The sequence below is a fragment of the Tenebrio molitor genome, chromosome 7, assembly GCF_963966145.1.
Source record: "Tenebrio molitor chromosome 7, icTenMoli1.1, whole genome shotgun sequence".
Classification (NCBI taxonomy): domain Eukaryota; kingdom Metazoa; phylum Arthropoda; class Insecta; order Coleoptera; family Tenebrionidae; genus Tenebrio; species Tenebrio molitor.
Window position 1 is genome coordinate 14,959,692 of NC_091052.1, and position 21,421 is coordinate 14,981,112.

At 35.5% G+C, this 21,421-nt stretch overlaps 1 protein-coding gene and 1 long non-coding RNA gene across 3 annotated transcripts in view; one reads left to right on the forward strand and one right to left on the reverse strand.

Moving 5' to 3' along the window:
- LOC138135282 (uncharacterized) overlaps positions 1-3,775 on the reverse strand; it is a 14,272-nt gene extending 10,497 nt beyond the window's left edge. The window contains exon 1 of the long non-coding RNA XR_011160914.1: positions 3,398-3,775. This is a non-coding gene — a long non-coding RNA (uncharacterized lncRNA). The remainder of the gene's footprint in view (positions 1-3,397) is intronic.
- Dfd (Deformed) lies at positions 1,824-17,628 on the forward strand. Of its 2 annotated transcripts, XM_069053981.1 has the most exons (3): positions 1,824-3,030; positions 6,181-6,213; positions 14,809-17,628. In XM_069053981.1, the coding sequence occupies exons 1-3, from the start codon at positions 2,313-2,315 to the stop codon at positions 15,429-15,431; spliced, it is 1,374 nt and encodes a 457-aa protein (XP_068910082.1). In that variant the 5' UTR covers positions 1,824-2,312; the 3' UTR covers positions 15,432-17,628. The 2 variants fall into 2 exon arrangements, with proteins under 2 accessions (XP_068910082.1, XP_068910083.1); XM_069053982.1 differs by lacking the exon at positions 6,181-6,213.
- The last annotated feature ends 3,793 nt before the right edge of the window (positions 17,629-21,421 follow it).

The window sequence follows — 21,421 nt, forward strand, 5'->3', positions numbered from 1 at the left end:
TCATACAAATAATGTAAATGTGTACTAGAAGTATCTACAAATTAATTTTAGAAAACAATTAAAATTCGCCACAGTTTTTTGTTTTCTTTCGTTTTTTCTTAAAACATCACATTCCAGAATTTGTTTGTCTAGAAATTTTTATTTTCTCTATCAAATTGGAATGAATTAAATTGATTGAAAAAATCTATTTCACCTTTAATCGCAAATTCGTAAACAGTGTGCGCGGACGCTCCATCTTGTTGAACTGTGTATATCGCGTTTTTCAAATCTCGTCGATACCAGATCAACTTCAACCTCATGTCTGATCGACACAATGCACGAATCAGCTGTTTACCGCAATCAGATTTCTTGTATTGACAGAGCCGGCTACCAACGGATGTGTTGTGATCCTAAACCTGGCAAGCAACGTTTGCTGATGGAATATAGATCGAATCGGTCTGTATTAGATCGTAAGTCACGAACGGCCTACCGAGTGACAGTGCTTAGTAGATGCATAAAGCCGCATCAGAGCCATTGTTGAAAGTAAAAGGACACAATTATTATTCATTTGTAAATGTCAGTGGTGGCCGATATTCAATATGGTGGGAGTCACCGGACCACACGACATACTTGATAAATGATGTCTGATTCTTAGGATAGCTCTGTTTTTGAACACTTTTGCGATGTGCTGTTGAATATTTTAGGTCTTCGTTCGTGGGACGTGCTTCCGTCTGCTCTTCGTTTACATTTGGCGACGTTTCCAGACATGACATGTTTTCTTTCCTGCTATTATAAATAATATGTGCATTTGGGGCTCTCACTTTTTCCGTTGCTTCCGGACGACATTACGAAACATTAACTCCGAAGACGCTCCCGACAAAACACGTTAATGGATCCTGACGATCAGGAATCGATACTGCGATTTCACGACCGAATCAATATTGTGACTATCACGAAAACACCGCTTTTGTCCCATCGTGATGGATCGGGGACGCTTCCACAATTCTTATTATTTGTTTGACATTATTTTTCAGGACGTTGCGATAAACGCCAGCGGAACATGTTATGAGTCTCTCGAGATTCAGCAAGTCACTCCGGTGCAACAGTCATCAGGTGAGGACCATAAAGGGTTCTCCGGTGCCGATATATACGAAATTAGAAAATTTCTCAAATGCCTGGAGGATTCGAGACAGACTGGCAATTCCTTTGAAACGCCGACGACGAACAGTCATTTTTGACATGAGAACGAGGCAATAGTCTCCAGAGAGCTTCACCGTTACTACAAAAGGTGATGGGGAGCTTGCTGAAATCGTGAGAATTGTCTAGAAATTTGTTGGAGACAAAATTTTGTAAAAATGTGACGGAAAGAGTCTTGTGAGGTGGAGTATCGTCTTGTTGCGTAACGCTGCCGACGGAATTAGCAGTTTAAAAATAGTCGCCTCGCCGGTATTCCGTCACATTTGATAAAATGAAAATACAAATACAATAAGCACACATTTTCGTCCTGTCAGAGGATTATTAATGATAGATAAAGAAGTTGGCATTAGGAGGCGTCGGTTCCCGTTTTTCCCCTCGTCCAAATGCATTTTTCTTGTACTAATTAGACATTTTGATCATGTGATGGCAAATTATGAGTTTGTTGTAAAAAAGTGTATTTCCAGCGAATCATTGTGGAGTATCGGGGCGATATTTCCGAAAACATCGAAGTTCCCAAGAGGCGCACATGATGACGGCGCTGAAGACTCCTTCTCGTTCTCTTTTACTCCCATGAGGACGAGAGGGAACTGCGCAAGAGAAAGGTTTGATAAGCGGCGACGTGTAGAAGTAGGCAGCGAAGTGGGAGGAGTATACTTGGAAGTTGGAGCTTTTCACCAACCTCCAGTTCAGCCGCGGCTGGGAGGCAGAATGGTCGTGTGCGCTGCAGATCGAGTTGCGAGTCAAGAACAGTGACAATTCCAGTGATCGAGAGAAGGGTGGAGAAGAGTTTAAGAGATAATAACAGTGATGCGTTTTAATTAAGCAGTGCCGGGAATAAAGAGTGATCGCGGTGCGATGTTGAATCCGACCGCGTGCATGTGACCCCCACCCGGCGGCCGAGTAGCGTCATCCATCATGGTCGGTGACGTCAAGGCGCGCGATTGGTAGATCGACGTCACGTGGCCAGTTAATTGGGTTCCGTGGGCGGAGCGTCGAGGCGACCAGCGGAGCTTTGGTGTAGTAGGGGAACATAAAAAAGAGCCTCTATGCGATAACCTAGTGCGTAGTAAACCCCCCACCGAACAACTCTCGGCCGCTATCTGGCCGAGCTTTTGCCGAGAAGTGAGGAAAAATTAATGATCATGAGCTCGTTTTTGATGAACCCTGGAGCGGCCCTGCCGTCGACGTACCAGCAGCCCCAGCACATCGCCGGCGTGGTGGTGGACCCCAAGTTCCCGCCGAGCGAGGAGTACAGCCAGAACAGCTACATCCCGTCCCCCACGGGCGACTTCTTCGGCAACCACCACATCTCGCAGCAGCAGCACCACCTCCAGTACGGGGGCTACCACAACCACCACCAGCCCTCGTACGGCTCGTCGACCGTGCCGCTGCCCAACGGCGGCTACGGCACCTACGGTAATTATTACCACCCCCAGATACACTCGCATCATGGCCCACCCATACACCACCAAATTCGGCCACCCATCTTGCACGACGACCAGCAGTCGCTCGTCTCCTGCGGCAACCTGCAGAGCTCGCAATCGCCGGTCACTAGTTCCTCGAATATTCTACAAAACTTAGCTGACATTACCCCGAACTCGCAAAACAGTGATGTGAAATCTAGTGTGTGCAGTCCCGCGTCTGTCGGACACGGGCAGGACTCGAGGGCCTCACCCGCAGGACAGCACCTGCAGGAGTTGGGGCTCAGGCTCGAGGACAATGGCTCCGACGAGCCCGACGACGGGGACGACGGACAAGGGAGCTCGACGAACAACGACGAAGACGACGACGACGAGGAGACGGGAGACAGACAGATCTACCCCTGGATGCGGAAGGTCCACGTTGCAGGAGCTTGTAAGTAGCTCTACTAGATCGCTCAAAATCTAGACACAGACGTAAGTCGCTCGAAGACCTTCTGCTAATCTCGTGACGGATGATTTATAAAAGCGCACATTCGAGATCCTCTTTTCTCCTTTAGAATGGCGGAAATTGCGGAGGTCGGGCAAACAAATCGACTGCCATTTGTCTCCAACAGCCGACAAACGCATTTACACTTCAATATCGACGTGGTTTATTTTAATTCTCACTAAAAGGTACTAAACGGCACTCCCAACAATAGACAATAATGTATCGATGTAAACAACTCGTGTCTTTGGGACCACAAACGTAGAGTTACAAATCGACGGTCGTTCACAAATAAAAGATAATAAATTGGATGTACTTAAGGCTTTGTGTCGGGACAAGAGTCTGGGACGAATAACTTATTGCGGTCGCATCTTCCCATGGACCAACTTCCATCCCGTCGGATTGATGATTCCTGATAAATTGCCTGTTTTGACTCCTCTTGACCGGCCAGCTTACCCACCAGAACCGTCCACACAAACGACAAATTAAAAAAATTATAATCCAAATCACTTTTAAAAAATTTCAAAAACTGATAACTTCTGCGACTTTTAAAAAACCGTTATTTCCTTCATCATTTCGACGTCGGTCAAAAATTATCACGATTTTGACAAACAATGTTTTATTTAAAACACCGAGTAAAACACCGAACACACGACTAAGACATAACCTCGCTGTTTAAAGCAATTTTTGTTTGGTTTTGTTCTTTCTTTTGTTTTTTTTTTCACATAGAAATCAATTAAAATAGACTGCCTCATTTTTGATCGAAAGAGATTTGCTCAAAAATCAACATAGAAAGAAAAACTTCAAAAAATGAAATTAAAATAAAAAATTAATAACCCACCCCATAAAAAATATCTACACATTTTTTAAAAAGGAAAACAAAACCTAGAGTGTCAGGACAAAGTTTCCAAAAAAAGGGAACTTTTAAACATCTGTGCAAAAATATTCTGATATATTTTTATAATACATAGTTAGGTATTTATAATCTGTTTTGTTTTTTTATACTTATATATTTATATTTTTCTTTAGTTTTGCAGAGAATAATACCTAGTTTACACTTTCCAGCCTTTAACTTGTCCTGTTTGTTTTTATTATAAAATAAGAATAATATTTAATAAGATGCAGCAGTAATAATTTCTTTGAAAAATCATTACCTGAGTTAGATTCTAAAACACAAATCTTATTTACCAAATTTATTTTATATAGTGCCGGTTGCACCAACGTGAGTTAAATTTAACTACAGTTTAAAATATACGAAAAAAATAAACAATAGGTAACCAAAGTAACGAAGCATATTAACCTACAGTTAACTTTAACTGGCGATGGTGCAACCGGCCCTTAAGGATTCAGTACATTTTAGACATAAATTAAAACTTTTGTTAAATTAGTTATTAAAAATGTAAAATCAAAGCAGGGAAAGTGTGTAAAAAATTAAATTACTGTGAAATTTCAATTAAAAAGGAAATAGAAAATGATACAGAAAACAGGAAACGAAGAAACGTGGAAGTTTAGAGGTGTACACTTGCAGTGCGTCGCTAAAAATACCGTGAAAACCATTTGCTGAAAAATGTTCAATTTTAGTAGGTAAATGTAGTGTGAAAAACATTTGTTGAAATCGTTCAGCTTCCTTGACGATTTTTTCCAAAAATTTCTTCTTTTCTTTCTTTAACTTGACCGTTCAACCGTTCATCTAAAATTTAAAAAACATGAAGCTTAACAAAATTCCCCAAATTTGTTCGTCAAGTATCAAAGAAACTTCTTGAAAACGATCGGTTTTGACTTATTCGCCATTTCTCAAAACCATACCACAAACATTTGTAATTCAATTTGAAGAACCGTTCTGTAAAAAATGGCAAAACCGTTGCTGTTGCCTTTTTACTGGGAATTTGTCCATTGACGATTTTATTGCATCTCGTAAAAAATCCAAAATGGCAAACTTATTCAAATATGAGTCATTAATAAAACTTCACGGTTAAGTGATTGTGTACAATTCCCAAAATTCCCTGCACCGTTGATTATTCATTTAGGGGAGGGCCGATCAACACGGTGACTCAGAGCATAATCCAGACATAATTTTTTAGTCAATAATAAATTTAATAATTCACAAGGAATACCTACTCTTCACATTATAAAACGTCTCATTCCGTCGATTGGTAAACGAGAGTTTGTGTTTATTCTTCTTGTTTGTCATTCGAAAACAATTTCATTCTACCCAGCCGGATAAAATCGTAATTATTATGCGATAAATAAACAGCATTGTTTAACTTTTTGTTTAAATAAAATACCACCGTGCAAACAACTTGATTATAGTTATTAGTAATACTACAATTAATTTTTTTATCTCGTCAATAAAATTCTTTCGTCGCGGCCAAATTATTCAATTTCTTCCAATTCGTAGTAATTCGTTGAATAAAATTTATTTTCATTGCTGGCAACACACCCCATCATTTGTCTAATTCACATCGCCACAATTACAACCCCGACCTGCATATTAACTCTAATGCAGTTTTAACTGCAGCGGCCAAAACATTTTAAATGCATCAGCTTTAGCTCCTCCCGTCCAAATAAAACATTTAGCTCGGGGACAATCACAAAATACACAAATTAGCAGTGATCGCTTCATTGTCCAAATTAGATTGCATTTTTGAAACACCTCGAATGATTTTTATCGTTTGTTTGGAAAAATGCGCGGTTGCAGTCGGCTTGTTGCCACGTTGCACAATCAGCGGTGCATTATAATGAGTTCATAAAAATGCACAGATCAAGATAATTTTAATGAGTCTCGTTGTGGACGTGTTAAAACCTTTAATAAAAGTGCTGTCGTCTCGTCCACATTTACAAGGATCGCATTTCAGACAGGAGCAACACATTCGTCTAGAATTTATGGCCAGCCATAACATTAAATTGCCCCAACTTAAGAAGTAATTTGTAAGTCTTCCATCCTACATTGCACGTGCCACCGCTCCATTTGGTACATCCTTATTACGCATTTATCAATCGGGATCGGATCAGTTTTTGTCAAAATTTATTACATCACACTATAATACTACATCCTGCTCTTTTGCTCTCGTGTAATAATCTTTATTTTCATCTTTCCAGTTTCGAATACGAATGAATTATCAGCAAATGGCAGTAAGTTTTTCTTTCAACATTCCAGTGACCGGTGGGTTTATGTCAAAATTTCGCAACAGACAAATTGCTATCTGGATCAGAAGTTGTGCAATATTTTGACATTGATTCACTGGTGTCCTATTATAGTTGTAAGGAAACGTGTTGTTTTGGCTATAACTAGTAGTAATGTCCTCACGTTATTTGCACAGTCGTCCTTAATGCAAGTCACTTGTAGCGTGGAAAGTTGCTTAAAATCGTGGCTCACTAGCGAAATTCGAAAACTGTTTTTTGGACAAGTAGAAAAATTGCAAGATGCTAGTCTCTAGACATGAGAGTAATAAATTAGGCTGAAAATAATACTGTAAAAATCTTTAAGAGAAACCTGAGACTAAAAAGAATTTATTTTGTGTTTTGTAATAAATATTGGCGTAGACTCTATAGACCACTAGGTTTCTATACCTATAAATAGCTAAAACTGCTGATTCATCCTGTCTCGATCCTTCTTGTAACTGCATTCTAAACAATATAGAATTGTCTTTGTCCTAAAAGATGATTTTTTATCTAATCGTTACAAGTATTTTGAAGAAAAATTTATGTTTTCCACAATAGTCTAATGCAAATCCAGCACAAATAAGATTTCTCTCTTTGATTTATTTCCAAGTAAAAAGTGATTATGGAAGAAAAAAAAATTAGATCTTTTGAGCTCTTTGAAACTGTACAAATTCATAATAACGGAATGGAAGTCCAAAATAAGCACAAATTCTCGCTTTATTTTCGTTATTCAAAAAAAAAAATCCCACAAACGAAAATTTATTAATTTATAATTTTTGTATGGAATTCAGACCTATTTGAATTCTTTTAAAACTGTACAAGATCTTGATAATCCGACGAAAATCCAAGCAAAGTATAAATTCACGCTTTTAATGAAGTATTTTATTTAGAAGTGATTATTGAAGGTGAAAATTAATTAATTAATTTTTATGTTAAAGATTTTAGAGCTTTTTAAACACTTTTGAAAAAGTTCTTAATAATCTGATGCAGATTCAAAATAAGTAAATTTTTTTTTATATTTTTACCTTGGTGATCTTAGGGAAATTTTCAGCCGTCAAGTTGAATTTAGAGATTTTTGAAAGTTCCCATGGAAAAGTGCGTTGGTAGTTGTTAAAAATATTCAAATATTACAATAAAGTACTTACAGAGACGCCGCAAAGTATTTCTATTTATTATTTTCCAGGTTAAATTGCTCATGATTCACACGCACCGAGACATAACCTCAAACGTTTTCTAAAATTTTCATAATTTACTTGGGAATTTCAAAATGTTCTAGACCGGCCACACACTTTTGAGCTGTACAAATTCATAATAAATTAATTGAAACCCAAGATAAGTAAAAATTCTCGCTTTATGTTAGTTATTCAGAAAAAAATATCATCAAAAGCGAAGATTTATTAATTTGTTGTTTTTGTATGGAATTCAGACCTTTTTGAGTACTTTTAAATCTGTTAAAGATCCAAGATCTTGATAATCACTCTTTTAATTATGGATTTTATTTAGAATAATTGTGATTATTAAAAGTGAGCATTTATTAATTAATTTTTATTTTAAAATCTACAACTTTTTGAACACTTGAAAAAGTTCTTAATACGAATAATTTGATGTAAATCCAAAGTAAGTAAAATTTTTTCTAACATTGACATTCCAAGTAAAAAATAAATCATTTAAATTAAAGACTTCCTACTTGAAAATGGTTTTTTCTTCAAACGTCAATAAAATATGACATACTGACTGCTGGATTGATAATGCTAAAGTGTCACTATATTGCCATGGCATCTGACGAGCGGCAGATATAAGTTATTATCTCCGCTGACGAGAGGCAGATAAAGTAAAATAGATAGCTAAATCCTAAATCATTTGAAATTCCTAACTCAAATTTTATAAAATTCTTGTACTAAATTGCACAACATACTTACAAAATCTATCCAAATTAAAACGGGTTGACAGACGATTAATTATTTTAAAAAAATCGGATTTTGTTCACAGTGTTGTTTGTATCTATCGTGTGTTCCACAAAAAACTCACTCGCAGCAAGCCATGACAAAAGTGAAGTATGTCTTAGTACCAGATGTGAAATGAACTACTAAAGTAAATTTATAGGTTATCTGTCACTCACAATATGATGAAAATTTGTAAGTAACAAATGAACTACTTCCAGTGATCCTAAAATCGACATGACCAGTCTATCTATCTCTATAGTCATGGCTTACTGCGAGTGAGTTTTTATTGGAACACACGATACTAGTCATAGGCTTTCCAAAACGAGCTACATATATTAATTTATCAATCTACCCAATCTTCTACCTTAAAATAATTCCTGGTTTCTTAACATTTCTTTAGTAACTTCTTATGAACGTTTGAAGAAAAAAATGGTATATTATGTTATTCGGAGCAAAAATGGTTTTGTGCTTTGGATGGTTTGTCTGCCTCACTTTGTTCAGCAGCCTCAGCACATAAAACTTCATTTTTGCTCTTAATGTACTTTTAAATTCAGACCTTTTTGAGCTGTACAAGTTCTTAATTGCCTAATGCAAATTCTATGTAAAATTCTCTTTTTAATATTGTTTTCAAAATAAAAATAAAAAAGAATTTAATTATTACACTGAACATTTCTGAAACTATTCAAGATTTTAACAATCTAAGACAAAGATTCTTTAACTGTTTTATTTTGAATAAAAATCGATCATCGAAAATTGAAAATTCATTCCTTTATTATTTTATAGGTTTTAGACTTTTTTTTGTGTATTGTCCTTGATAATCTAATGAAAATTCAAGACAGCTAAAATTTCTTTCTTTAACTATTTTTTTGGCGTAAAAAATAATTGTCGAAGATGAACGTTGTTTGCTTAATTCCTATTTTTAAATATCTCACTTTTGAAACTGTAAAAGATCTCACTAGTCCCGCCCAGATTCAAGACAATTAAAAATTCTTTTTCCTTCTCTTCTTATTCAAACTAAGAACTGATCACTCAACGTGAAGATTTATTATTTTATTCTTATTTAATAGAATTTTGGAGCACTTTTAAGTTGTTAGCAATCTAACAAATACAGATTTAAGATGACTTAAGTTCTTTCTTCGGATCGAATTAACTTAAGTTAAGAAAAAAAAAATTCATTCCAAGAAACGTTGTAATAATAAAATTAGTAATGCGGATCGTGCAATTATTATATAAATGTCATTGTCAAGGCGAAACAAACAATTTTTCTGAAAGCACACCGCTATTTTTTCCTCTACAAACTGATTGATCATCTATGGTAAAAATACTTCAATTACTGTAATAACATTTTTTTACATGAGCAACAGGTAGCGGAGCTCATCAACATAATTGTAATTCTAGCGCTACCACAGAATGATATTCGCTTTTGCTTTAACAATCACATAAAATTTTCCCCTATAGAGAATCAATAAACAGTGTATTTTTGGATTTTCAATCGTTCCTACGAGCAGACAGTCGTGGTGTGGCCAGCTCGTGCTCCAGATATAGTCCAATCGAATTCGGGTGGAACCGATGGAAATAAAATGTCGAGTTTGCGAAGACCAAAACCGAATTCAAGATTCATTCGTGCATATTTTATCCAGTGCGCCATATTGATCGTTCAGTAGAGCGAGATCGGCGCCAGACAGAATAATTTAGCTTGCAGATTATGTAGCTCCTGATCTGCAGAGTTGTAAAAATCAAATTCTTCTCCGATAAATAAAAAACGAATCGATCTGACAGTACTCGACCAGTTTTCGGACAAAAAATGTTTACCGAGCATTTTTCAAATAGTTGCGGTTTGAGACTTGCCAGTCACTGGACACTAGAAAAACGGTAATTGCTTACCCAGCTTACCCAGTGATAGTGAAACTGAGACATTCAATTATTACCAGATAAAAAAATGAGTCTGGTCTAAAAAGCTCCACAAAAACCGAGTCAGATTTGTGTGGCAATCTCGGCCAGTTAAGCAATTCCTTCAAGGACAATCCACACACTTTATTAAACTGTTAGTCGAGACCTCTGTCCCTCTGATCTGTTCCAGATTAATCCCATCCCATCAAAACACGACCTCCTTCCTGGAATTTAATTACTTTCTTTTCGTCCTGGACCACACCAAATCTTGAACCTGACCTTGCCGGGGCCCAGACCGCCGCTGCAATTGTTGTTTATGTCAATAATGTGCATAATCATCGTTTGGGCATGAGAATGCCGGATCGCTTTGTACGATTTACCGACGGCCAAAAATTAAATTGTTTATCGTCGCTACAAATTCGAACGTCTTGCTTCGGATCCGTCTAATTAGGAACGCATTCAGGGGATTTGAATGGGTCGGTTCTTGTAACGCGATGGGTGTGGATGCTACAGAGACACAAATATCGACGGATTAATCTGCCCAGTTTGTTTTGCTCAATGCCGCTAATAGAATAACTTATGGTTGGTGCTGGGTGAACTGTACCATGGTCTTTCCTGCTCTTTCTACACCACAAAAGTGGTAAAATCTTCTGCGGAGTGCTTTCGAAGACTCCACACCAAAACAAACACGATCGGTTCTTTGTTAGTCGATTTTTTGCCGCTCCAAAAACATGTCTTCACGTGAGGTCGGCCAAAAAAATCCCAATTATCTAGCCAAATCGAATTATTTTTTTAGTTGTGTTGCATTCTCTTCAAAAATATTCTTCTATTATTGAGACAACACTGAATATCACGTTACAACACGCTAATCTCTCCGTTGCACAATTTTGCAATAATTTATTGTTGGTGCGGGAGGCGTACCCGAAGATTTTACTTTGCAAGTGGCAAATTTAAATGGGATTACAATGGTGTTGCACAAGTTGAGGCATGACTTGCAGATTTAACACTTTCCTTGAGATTTGTACAAAAGTGGCACTTGCAAAGTTCATCGAGTCTAAAGGTTTTACAGTAAGAAGAGATTTTTATTTCGTTTGTGGTGTTCTCGTTGCATTCAAATTTATTTCTTCAGTTGCTTTTATATGGTATTATGTTTCACAATGGAGCTTTCAGCACTCGGTGCCAACAACATTTAGAACAACATTCTCGAAAATCAACATAACAATAACATAACAGACAAATCTCGTGCTACTTTTGTTTTGTTGTTTTAGCTTCTGTTGGTACAAAGTTTTTAATTCCGTAGACGAAAACTAATAGACAATTGGACAAAAAAAACTTACTGGTAATGCTAACTCTAATGTTTTACTAATGGTGTATTAACATTATGTCACTCAGCAACCAACAATATTTTTCATTCATCCATCAAACTAAACTAATCAATTTTGTTGGCGTGTTTTTATTCAAACCTTAAAAAGACCTAATTGCTCGCTATTTCTGAAAGGATCTTTTTAAATTAATTTTTGCCATATTATACATATTATCAGGTAATGGTTTGCTTTTAAAATTTGTCCAAATAATTTGATCACTAGTAGTATCACAAAGTGACTAGACTTACGTCTGTTATTTTTATAATCAATTGTCAAAGTGTCGTCAAGTTGGCAGAAAATTCGAAACAGTGAATTTTATATTTATAAATCATGTTTGAAACATTGACTTTTGAAATTGTCACTGATTGTCACATTTGACAATTTAAATTTAAATTAAACACGTATCTCGCACTCATAAACATATGCAACATAACCTCAATAATGATCTAGGGTGAAATTGAGATAAAACTGGACCAAATGTCAATGATTTTTAATATACAGTTTGGTCTTTTTCTGTATTTTTTTGTAAAAAAAACCGGCCTATAGGTATAGTTTCCACTATTGATTTTTTTTTAATTTCAATTTCAAGGATGAAACGTCATTTAAACGAAACAAAACAATAAAAGAATTGTTGAATTTATTAAATAACTAAAATAATTTTCCAATTCCTTCATTAATTAACGATACGTAAATTTAAAAAGTAAATTACATACTTCCGCATAGATTGAGAAGAATTTTTTAAATTGAAATAATACAACAGACGGGAAATACAAACACATCTTAGTAATGAGTGTTTATTAAAAAACATAATGACACTGGAATTATTATTTATTAAATGGGGAAATAAGGTGATAATTTTAATTTCAAAGTTTTATTCGTTTAATTCTTTTAAAATTTAGTTATGGAAGTAATTTTTATAATTTCCAGTGTAAATAAATAAGTTCTGGATACATTATTTTTTCAACTTGCCACTTTTTAACAAAGTTTAAATCTTCTAATAAAATAAACAATTATAATACCTACATTAGTCAGCAAAAGCAGAGTTTATTGGTAAAAATAATAATGAATTAATTAATTCAACGTGGAAACGCTGCAAGCATTCGGGGCACTTTTCCAGATTTCTCATTATTATCGGAAATTTTCGCATTGTAAATTAAAAATGTTATTTTATGTTAAATTTTAATAAATGTTTTTCGCATAAAAAAAAAATGAATTAGAGAAATTCCAGGTACATATGAATAATTCGTTTTAAATTTATTTAAAGACATAATTTTGACACCTAGATAAAATGTTCACTTGAAAAATATTCAAAAAATATTTACCAAATGTGTAATTACGAATTTTGGGAACAAATTCTTTCTGCAGCAGGACCAAGTCTTATTAAGAAACTTAAAAATATTTAAGTAATGGAAAAAAATTCTATTTCTTATAGTAAGACTGAAATTTAAATTAATAATAGAGAAAATGCCGAGCCAGAGAAATTTGCTTATTGATATGTATTTATTTACACCTCTTTTTTGGTAAATTGAAAAACATAAATACAAATATCGAGTTTCATTTAAATTTTCGTAAAAGTAGGCGTTGAAGAGTCGATTGTGAACGCACCACAGACTACAGATTTCGGATCAGCTGTTTAAATCTAACCTCACTTTTTGCGTTGTTTCAAGGGTTGTTTGCGTTTTTGCTCTGCAGACTGACGATGAGTGGTGCGTTCACAATCAACTCTTCAACGACCACTTTGAGGAGCAATTTAAATGAACACTCGATACAATCTTGCAATAAAAAATAACTTGTAGTGTGGGATAATGAAAGAATTGTAAATTTCACCATTTATTGTTGTGGGTTGTTTATCATCATTATTTACTCTCTCTGATGTACAAAATGTTGATGTAGAAAAAAATCCTTTGTCCTCCCTTGAGTTACAAATTAATTTTGAATGCAAGAAAATAATCAAAAAATGTTTACCAAAGGGGTTCGAGAGTGTACACAGGCTACCAAGACTTTCAGAATTGTTAAATAAATTTGACAACGTGAGATAGTTGAAAGACTTTATTTATTACTTCGTGAAATTATTTAAATGGTAACAGAAAAAATATAAAGCCATAGAAATGTTATAATAAAATTTTACTAAATTACTATTGGCTATACCAGCCCAACGCCTGTCATTTTTAATATCCTTGAAAGTACGCAAACTCGCATTTAAAATTTGAACGTGTTGTTATTGTTGTCATTGACTTTATTAACGTGCTACTAATATCTCTACATAACCTCAGTTTTTATATTATGATATTTTTTTACCCTAGGTCAAAAGTGCACAATGTTGCCAGCTCTATTTTGGGTGTAAATTGCGGTGTTGATGGTTCTTTGATTAAAAAAAAAAAAACAGATTATAAAGAACATTTTATTTCTCAGTATAATGACTTAAAACAGAATAAGTATGTACAGCTTTAAATATACGGCGTGATCAACAATGACTGAGTCTGTTGGCAATGAAACAATTGAAAATATGTACTGGTGTTTTTTGTCTCCTAATTGGCACTGGCAGGATTTTTTAACTTGAGACGACATTGAAAACATTTTTGGTTATGTCATTTACGTTTATGCTATTACAAAAATAAACCTTTCATGGTAAATTTCAAATTTGCCAAATTTCATTGTTACCAACAGATTCAGTCATTCTTTTGATAATCCCAGAAAAAATATTTTCTTTTGCTTCGAGTCACTAAATAAACTCGATCACTGGTGGAAAATTACCACCACGAAGATACTTTTAATTTTGGGAATAAACAATCTCGGAGAGCTAGGATAAGAAAGTGACTTCAGCATCAGAATCCCAGAAGGCTGTTGTCTGTTGTCATAACTTTTCCCGCTTAGGTGGAAGTTTTCCAAGTCGTTGATTTTCCACAGAAAGCTTGTCAGTTGCATTTCTGCTCTAGCATGTTAACAATTTAGTTAGTTTGATTCATTGATTGATGTTTTTTCTGGTGGAAATTTCTTCTCACTCGAGAACCATATCAGCGTTTTCGTATTAAAGCTTTTGTTTTGATTTTTGTCTTTTTTCTGGTGACTATTTATTCTGTGGGATTTTTTGAAGTCAAGAACGTTTAATAAAGTCGTGGGATTGTTTTGGGCGTGTAATTTATAAAATTTGTGAGCAAAGTTGTCCGAGTTAATGTTGTGGGAACGTAGTCCACCCACCATCATTTGAATATTAATTGTAGAGTAAATATTTGAAAAGTTGCATGCACGAAGGAGTAACATAATGTTTTATCCGGCGCTTATATAAAATGTATAAGACGACATCCGCCATTTCCCATTCGATAATGCGTTTTTAATGATAACTAATACATAAATCAATTCGGTTTCAGCAAACGGAACGTTCGCCCCTGGCATGGAACCGAAGAGGCAGCGGACCGCCTACACCCGCCACCAGATCCTCGAGCTGGAGAAGGAGTTCCACTACAACCGCTACCTGACCCGTCGCCGAAGAATCGAAATAGCCCACACGTTGGTCCTGTCCGAGCGCCAGATCAAAATCTGGTTCCAGAACCGGCGGATGAAGTGGAAGAAGGATAACAAATTGCCCAACACGAAGAACGTCAGGAGGAAAACGAATCCCGCCGGGGTGACGACGACCACGGCCAAGTCGGGGGGCAAAGTTCGGGGGAAAACACAAAACAGCACTCCGGCCAACAACAATGACAAACGGAAAAACAACAACTCGGGGAGGGAAATGGACGGCTTGGGAGAGAACATGCTGGACATGTCGCTGTCCGGACACCAGATTTCTTCGACAATCGCGGGACATTCCCACGCGCACCCCATGCCGCCCTCCACTCTTCACCACCCCGGGATGATGCACGCGGACCCGATGCACATAGGCGCCATGGGGCCCTCGCTCACCCCCTTGGCCGCCTCCCCGGGATGCGGGCCGGGCCAGAACCCCAATCAGACGGCCATCAAGTCGGACTACGGACTCACGGCCCTGTAATTTGCAGCAGGTGAAGGGGTGGCTTCCACACATTTTTTTTTCTTTTCTCATTCTCAAGCTCATTTCAAACCACGCTTTCAAGTTTTCCCTACAAAATTTTTAACCGATTTCATTTGTAAAAGAAAATACATATTTTGCACTGTCATCATTTCAAAAATATTAACGTCCTTGACAAGAATTCTTGTGACAGGAGATAATCTAAAATTGATTTCACTTTTAATTTATAAAAAAAAATTGAATTTTTCTGTTTGGAAATATCTAGAACTTTTTGTTTGTTTAAATTTGAAAGTACATCTTTGACAAATTCTTAAAATATAAGGTGGCATTTTGGAGAACAGTATACAGAGCAGTTCTAAGTTATTTTTGATTTACCTAATCAAAACCCAGAATTTTTTTTATGCCATATTATTAGACTGCATAAAAAGAGGATGATGGAGAAATTTTGCAAAATGTATACAGTGAGCAACTGCATTTCTCGTAGTTCCTTTTCTTTTTATTTAGAACGCATTGTTTATTTGAATTAGTAAGCAGTATATTTTTCAAAAATTTTGGAAAAATAATGTGCAGTTTGCGGAATAATATCCTACAGAGCAAACCGATGATGAAGAAACTTTGCAGAATATACGGTGTATGAGCCACAGCACTTCTTTTTGTTTCTAGAATCAATAATCAAATTTAAAATTTTTTAAATCGAATTTTTTTCACTTTGAAATTTTTACTGTTACTGTTTTAAAATCTCTGACTAGAAGGGTTCTTTTTATTTAGAATGTTTCGTATGTTTGAATTTATAAGTAGGTATATTTTTTTTTAATTTTGGGAAAATAACGTGCATTTCGTGGAACAATATACAGAGCAGTTCTAAATTATTTTTGATTTAAACAAAACTTTGTAATTGTGTCATTTATTGTCAGACGGAGGAACAAGATGAGGGTGGTACAGAGTGAACAAAGATAAATAATCTTATATTTTAACATTTTGAAACATAAACAAAATTTTGGCACTTGTTAAGGTAAATTTATATTAATAACATAATTACATAACATTTTTGTTTTATAATACAAAAATTTCTGATAATATTGCGGAATCTGGAAGAGTGCCCCGAATGCTTGCAGCGTTTCCACGTTGAATGGCAAGGGAAATCCTCTCGAAAAGGAATTTCTTTGATTTTGGCACTTGTTGAAAATTTAAACTTTTTGCTGTTTTAAAATATGTCTAATGTCTGATCAAACCAGTTCTTTTTATTTACAACCTTTTGCTTGTTTAAATTTGTAAATACATTTAAAAAAAAATTGGAAAAATTACGTGCAGTTCGGAAGAATATACAGAGCAGTTCAAAATTATTTTTGATTTAAATAAAATCCCTAAAAATGTTCTCCGTCATTGCCTGTCAGACTCAATACCAAGACAACGAAAAAATTTTTACTCAATAAATACTTTTTTTGAAAATCTGTATAGTTTTGAAATGTCTCCTCACAAGGATTCTTTTCAATGGACTCGGTCTTCTTCCTTGGCCTAAAACAAGCACCCAAATGTGCTTCTTTTTTTACTCGAGAATCAAAGAAAATGCAATTTTCGTGGGAGCCACCCACCCGGCCCGCCGCCCCTTGACTGTACTACGTGTATAAGAAGTACAATTATGTTAATGTGAATCGAAACGCCGACAATATAAGCACTTCTTGCTGTGTAAACGTGAACTGTGACTGGACAATGTTCTTCAGCCGGTTAATAGCGAGACTGCGATTTTATGGGTTCCATTTGATTCGAGTCAGCGTCCAAATACTCATTGTTGTAAGTTCTTTGATACTTTTATGCCTCATTTACCTGGACGTTTTTTACTTTCGCTCTTAACGATTATATTGTACATTTGGGTTTTATATTAAATTAGACTTAATTCTATCGGCGAACCTGGAAACGATCGTTTCCAGGCTCGGCTTGTGCCATTTAATCTAAGGATTGTTTTCGTTGTTACCGTATTTACCTTTAATAAACTTGAAATACATGTGACTTAACAACATATTCTGTGGCACATTTATTTTTAGCACGTGTTCCTCAGGGTGGATCTGTTGGTACCCCGCTATTCTTCTTTCTTTCCGTTCTTACATATTGTGCATGTATTTTTGAGGTTATTAAACCCGTGTGATCCTATGAAGTATAAAGTTCTGTAGGAGAATAGGTTGTAAATATAATTATTTAGAAATAAAATGTATACTTCTATTAATCTGTGTTTTCCTCATTCCAACAAACAACTATAACTCACTCCCGATTAGACACTCCGCTGGCAATTATTTTTTTATTTAACACAGATGTTAATGCAATTTATTTTCTCATTATGTGTCTGTCACACGGTTCAATATTTTTGCATATTTAAATATTCAACACACCTGTGAGCAAATGATATACCGCTACGCGCGTACCTTGAAACGTCATTGAAATTACCATATTACATGGTGGTACCTACGCATTTATCGACACCACTTCAAACTAAACTAGATGGAGCTCGACCTCAATCATTACCGAACCATCAAATTGTTTGTCCACTTAATAATTCACCGACAATTTATTACACGACGAGCAGAAAAACCGCTCAAATAAATTTCATTAACTGGAATAACAGTCGAGAACTCCTTCATTACGAGTGCGTGACTCCCGCTATTTGCTGATCAATTTTCTAATGGTGATTGAAGAAAACCCAATCCAGACCTGGACGAAATCGCAATTTCTCTGTCAGCTTTAACAACCCCTTTGGGCTTTCGTTGCAACCCTTTCGAGCGGTCACTGGTCACTCCCCGATAATTCCGAAGACACGGTCGAGCACAGTACTAATTGTTCGTGGATTTGCACACTATTCCCGAGGGAACGGTCGCTTAGCGTAAATTTGTCAAGTGTTGCCGTTATTCTCCTGACAACCATAAAATTCTCTTCGACAAATTTACCACAGATGCCGGTTCTTTTTGTGGGACATTGCCGTTATAAAAATTAATATTCCGGGAAAAGTAAAAAGAGGGTTATTAGTTTTGGGCAGTACCGAGAAGTACGGTGTGTGACGCAGGCGCTATCACCTTTTTAATATGGTAAAAACAAACACAATTCACAAATTAACAAGAGGTTGATGGTGTAACGTTTCTGGAAAAAAATTAAGAGTGGTACTGGGTCCTCCGGCTCTTCCGGTACAGCTAGCGGAACTAATAATCGTGTGTGGATGCGAAAATGTGTTCACATCTGGATCAAATTTGTATTTTTCAATTTGGAAATGCGTAGTAAACTCATAATTGTGGAAATTTGGCAATAAAATGTCAGATTTGGCAAGAAATAAAAATTTTTACTGGTCATTGTTAATTTTTTTAACAACAATTGTGATAATATTGTGTTTTATGACGTCCGTGTCTTGGAAATATGAAATTTGTCAATTTGTTAAGTGCAAGATGCGGTTGATTGTCCAACCCGTAGAACCAAAAAAAAAATAAAAGAATGTAAACTGTTCTAGTCTTCTGTGCTTTTTCTTCACAAAATATATGTTTGCAAATTTGGTCAATTAACAACAAACTAGAAATATAAGTACAACTTATGATCTTAGTAATGAGAATACATAAATGAAATACGATGAAACTAGAATGATTATTTAGGTACTAAAGGGGGAAATAAATTTTTACTTCACAGTTTATTCCATCCATTTTCAAATTTAAAATGTAATAATCCAGGCACTCTAGCTTCCTCTAGGTTTTCTTTTATAACATTTTCTGTCCCCTTTGATCTGCTGCCTACTCTTTTCTTCACCTCTCCATCCTGTTATGACTGTTATTTTTTCAAAATCCAAAAGCCCGTAGGGCAAAATAAAGCAAGGTAACTATGTTATTGTTTCTTCTTCTCCTTTCTTCATTTTCCATTTGCCTTTCCAACCGTGCTACTCTCTCAGACATGTTTTTATCTTCCTCCGATTTATTTTCTTTATTCTTAAATTCTTCCCTTAGTCCCTTAGTGGTTCTATTTTTCTTTTGACTGCTTGGTTCTCTTTTCGCAGCTCCTTTATTTCCTCTTATTTTAACTTTGATTTCTTCCAGATTTTCTAGTATCTTTTCCATTTCCCTGCCTGCTTCTTCTCTACTTTAGGTGATCTTGTTGTTTTCTTGCTTGTCCCAAATACCTCCTCCTTTTCCTCTTCTTGTCTTCTTGTTCTGCCTTCCCTGTTCTTATTTTCTTCCTGGCCCCCCTCCATATTTCCTTGGTTTTGTTTTTGTTTTAGTTGCTACTGTTTAAATCTTCTTATAAATTGATAAATAAAAAAATTAAAATTGTGTCGAATTTTATTTTTTTACAGTAATAGTATCTAGTGATTGTAAAAATAAATAACAATTTTGGAAAAATCCAAATGTACATTAATTTAAAGAACAATTCAAGATGTAGCTAATGGAGTTTTTATAAAAAATATTGGGATCTAGATAAAGTATTCATCTAAAAGCTACTGGAATTTTCTGTGATTGTAAAATGTGGAAATTACCTACAGGATATTTCTAAATTTGAAAATGCAACGAAGTAAAAATTTTGGAAATTTAGGCAACACCACATCCATTAGCTTGGAAAGAAATTTTTATATTTTTTAAATGTTGGTTGAAGTTTTCTTGTGTATTTTTTTAAATTAAAATAATCCTAATATGTATTGCGTGGTCTATGACGTCGACGTTTCTGAAAATACATATGTAATTTGTCGAGTAGCAAAAGGAAGTTGATTATCATTTATTAAACCGGTGAAATTAAAAAAGGAAATGAAAATTGTTCATAAAATAATTTTATCGCGAATCAAAATTTTTATGTCAACCCTGTATATGCCGCTACTACTTTTTGAATTTTTCTTTTACCTATACATAGGTACATGGTTTAAAACTCAATGTGCAGTTATTTATAAGATATTTTTTAATAAATAGGTACAATTTAAATTAATTTCAAAAATTGTTTTAAACTTCGGAAAAACTTCAATATTGTGTAAGTTGCCAAAAAGGTGTAAAACATTTATTTAAGAATATAAGGTTACAAAATTTGGTTCTATCGTTATCGCTGTATAAGAATGAGTGTGGTGGAACATCCGACGGAAGAATTCACTCTCCGATCATAGACCGAAACCCAAAATGGACGAAATATTTCTCACCTGGTATAATTTTATATTTGTCTGTTTGATCCTCGTCAAAAATTTGTCTCGATAAGAAAACACGAAAAGAGACAAATAAAAAAATCATCACTCAACGCCTTTCCACCTACTTGTCCCGCAAAAAATTACAATAAATTCCCGACGTCTTAATTTATCAAATTTAAATTCTCCAACAGAAATAATTGTAATGAACTCGATCCTGCCGCTTTCATTATTCGGAGGGAAAGATTTTCGATATATCAATGTCTGATTGCACTCAATGATCAATTGCATCGCGATGAGATCCTTCTTTGAGCCGTTGCGGCTCTCGCTGCGCCCGCTCAAAAATTCTCAAATCAGATTTAATTCTTCGTTTAGCCGTCGTGCCAGCAACTCTTCAAATTTTCCAAATTAGATCGAATCCGTTATTTATCAGCTCCTTCCGAATTTTTTAATCCCGTCCCGCCCCGGCGAATTCTTTCTTCGCCTCGAATAAAATATCGGCTCGCACAAAAAACGTCTTTGTTCTGAACATCGAACCGCCATTTTAGATTACAGCCTTGTTGTGTAAAAATAGTTCAGTGAAGCATGTTCCCCTAGATTGGCAGAGAAGAGGGTTCGCCCTACCGAAATGGCCTGCTGGGGACCCCAAGATCAGGCAAGCGGAAGGGCCGGCTACCATTGTCGGGCAGACATCAGTTGGGGATTGATTCGCCATTTAAATTTTCAAATGTTAGCAAAAATTCCTGGAGACATTACGACTTCGTCAAATTTTTATTGGATTCCATTAGGTGGATCGGTGGCGGCACGGAAGCGACTTTACAACAAATTAAACAGTCTCAACGTTGGGGTTGGTTTCGATTTGTTTAAT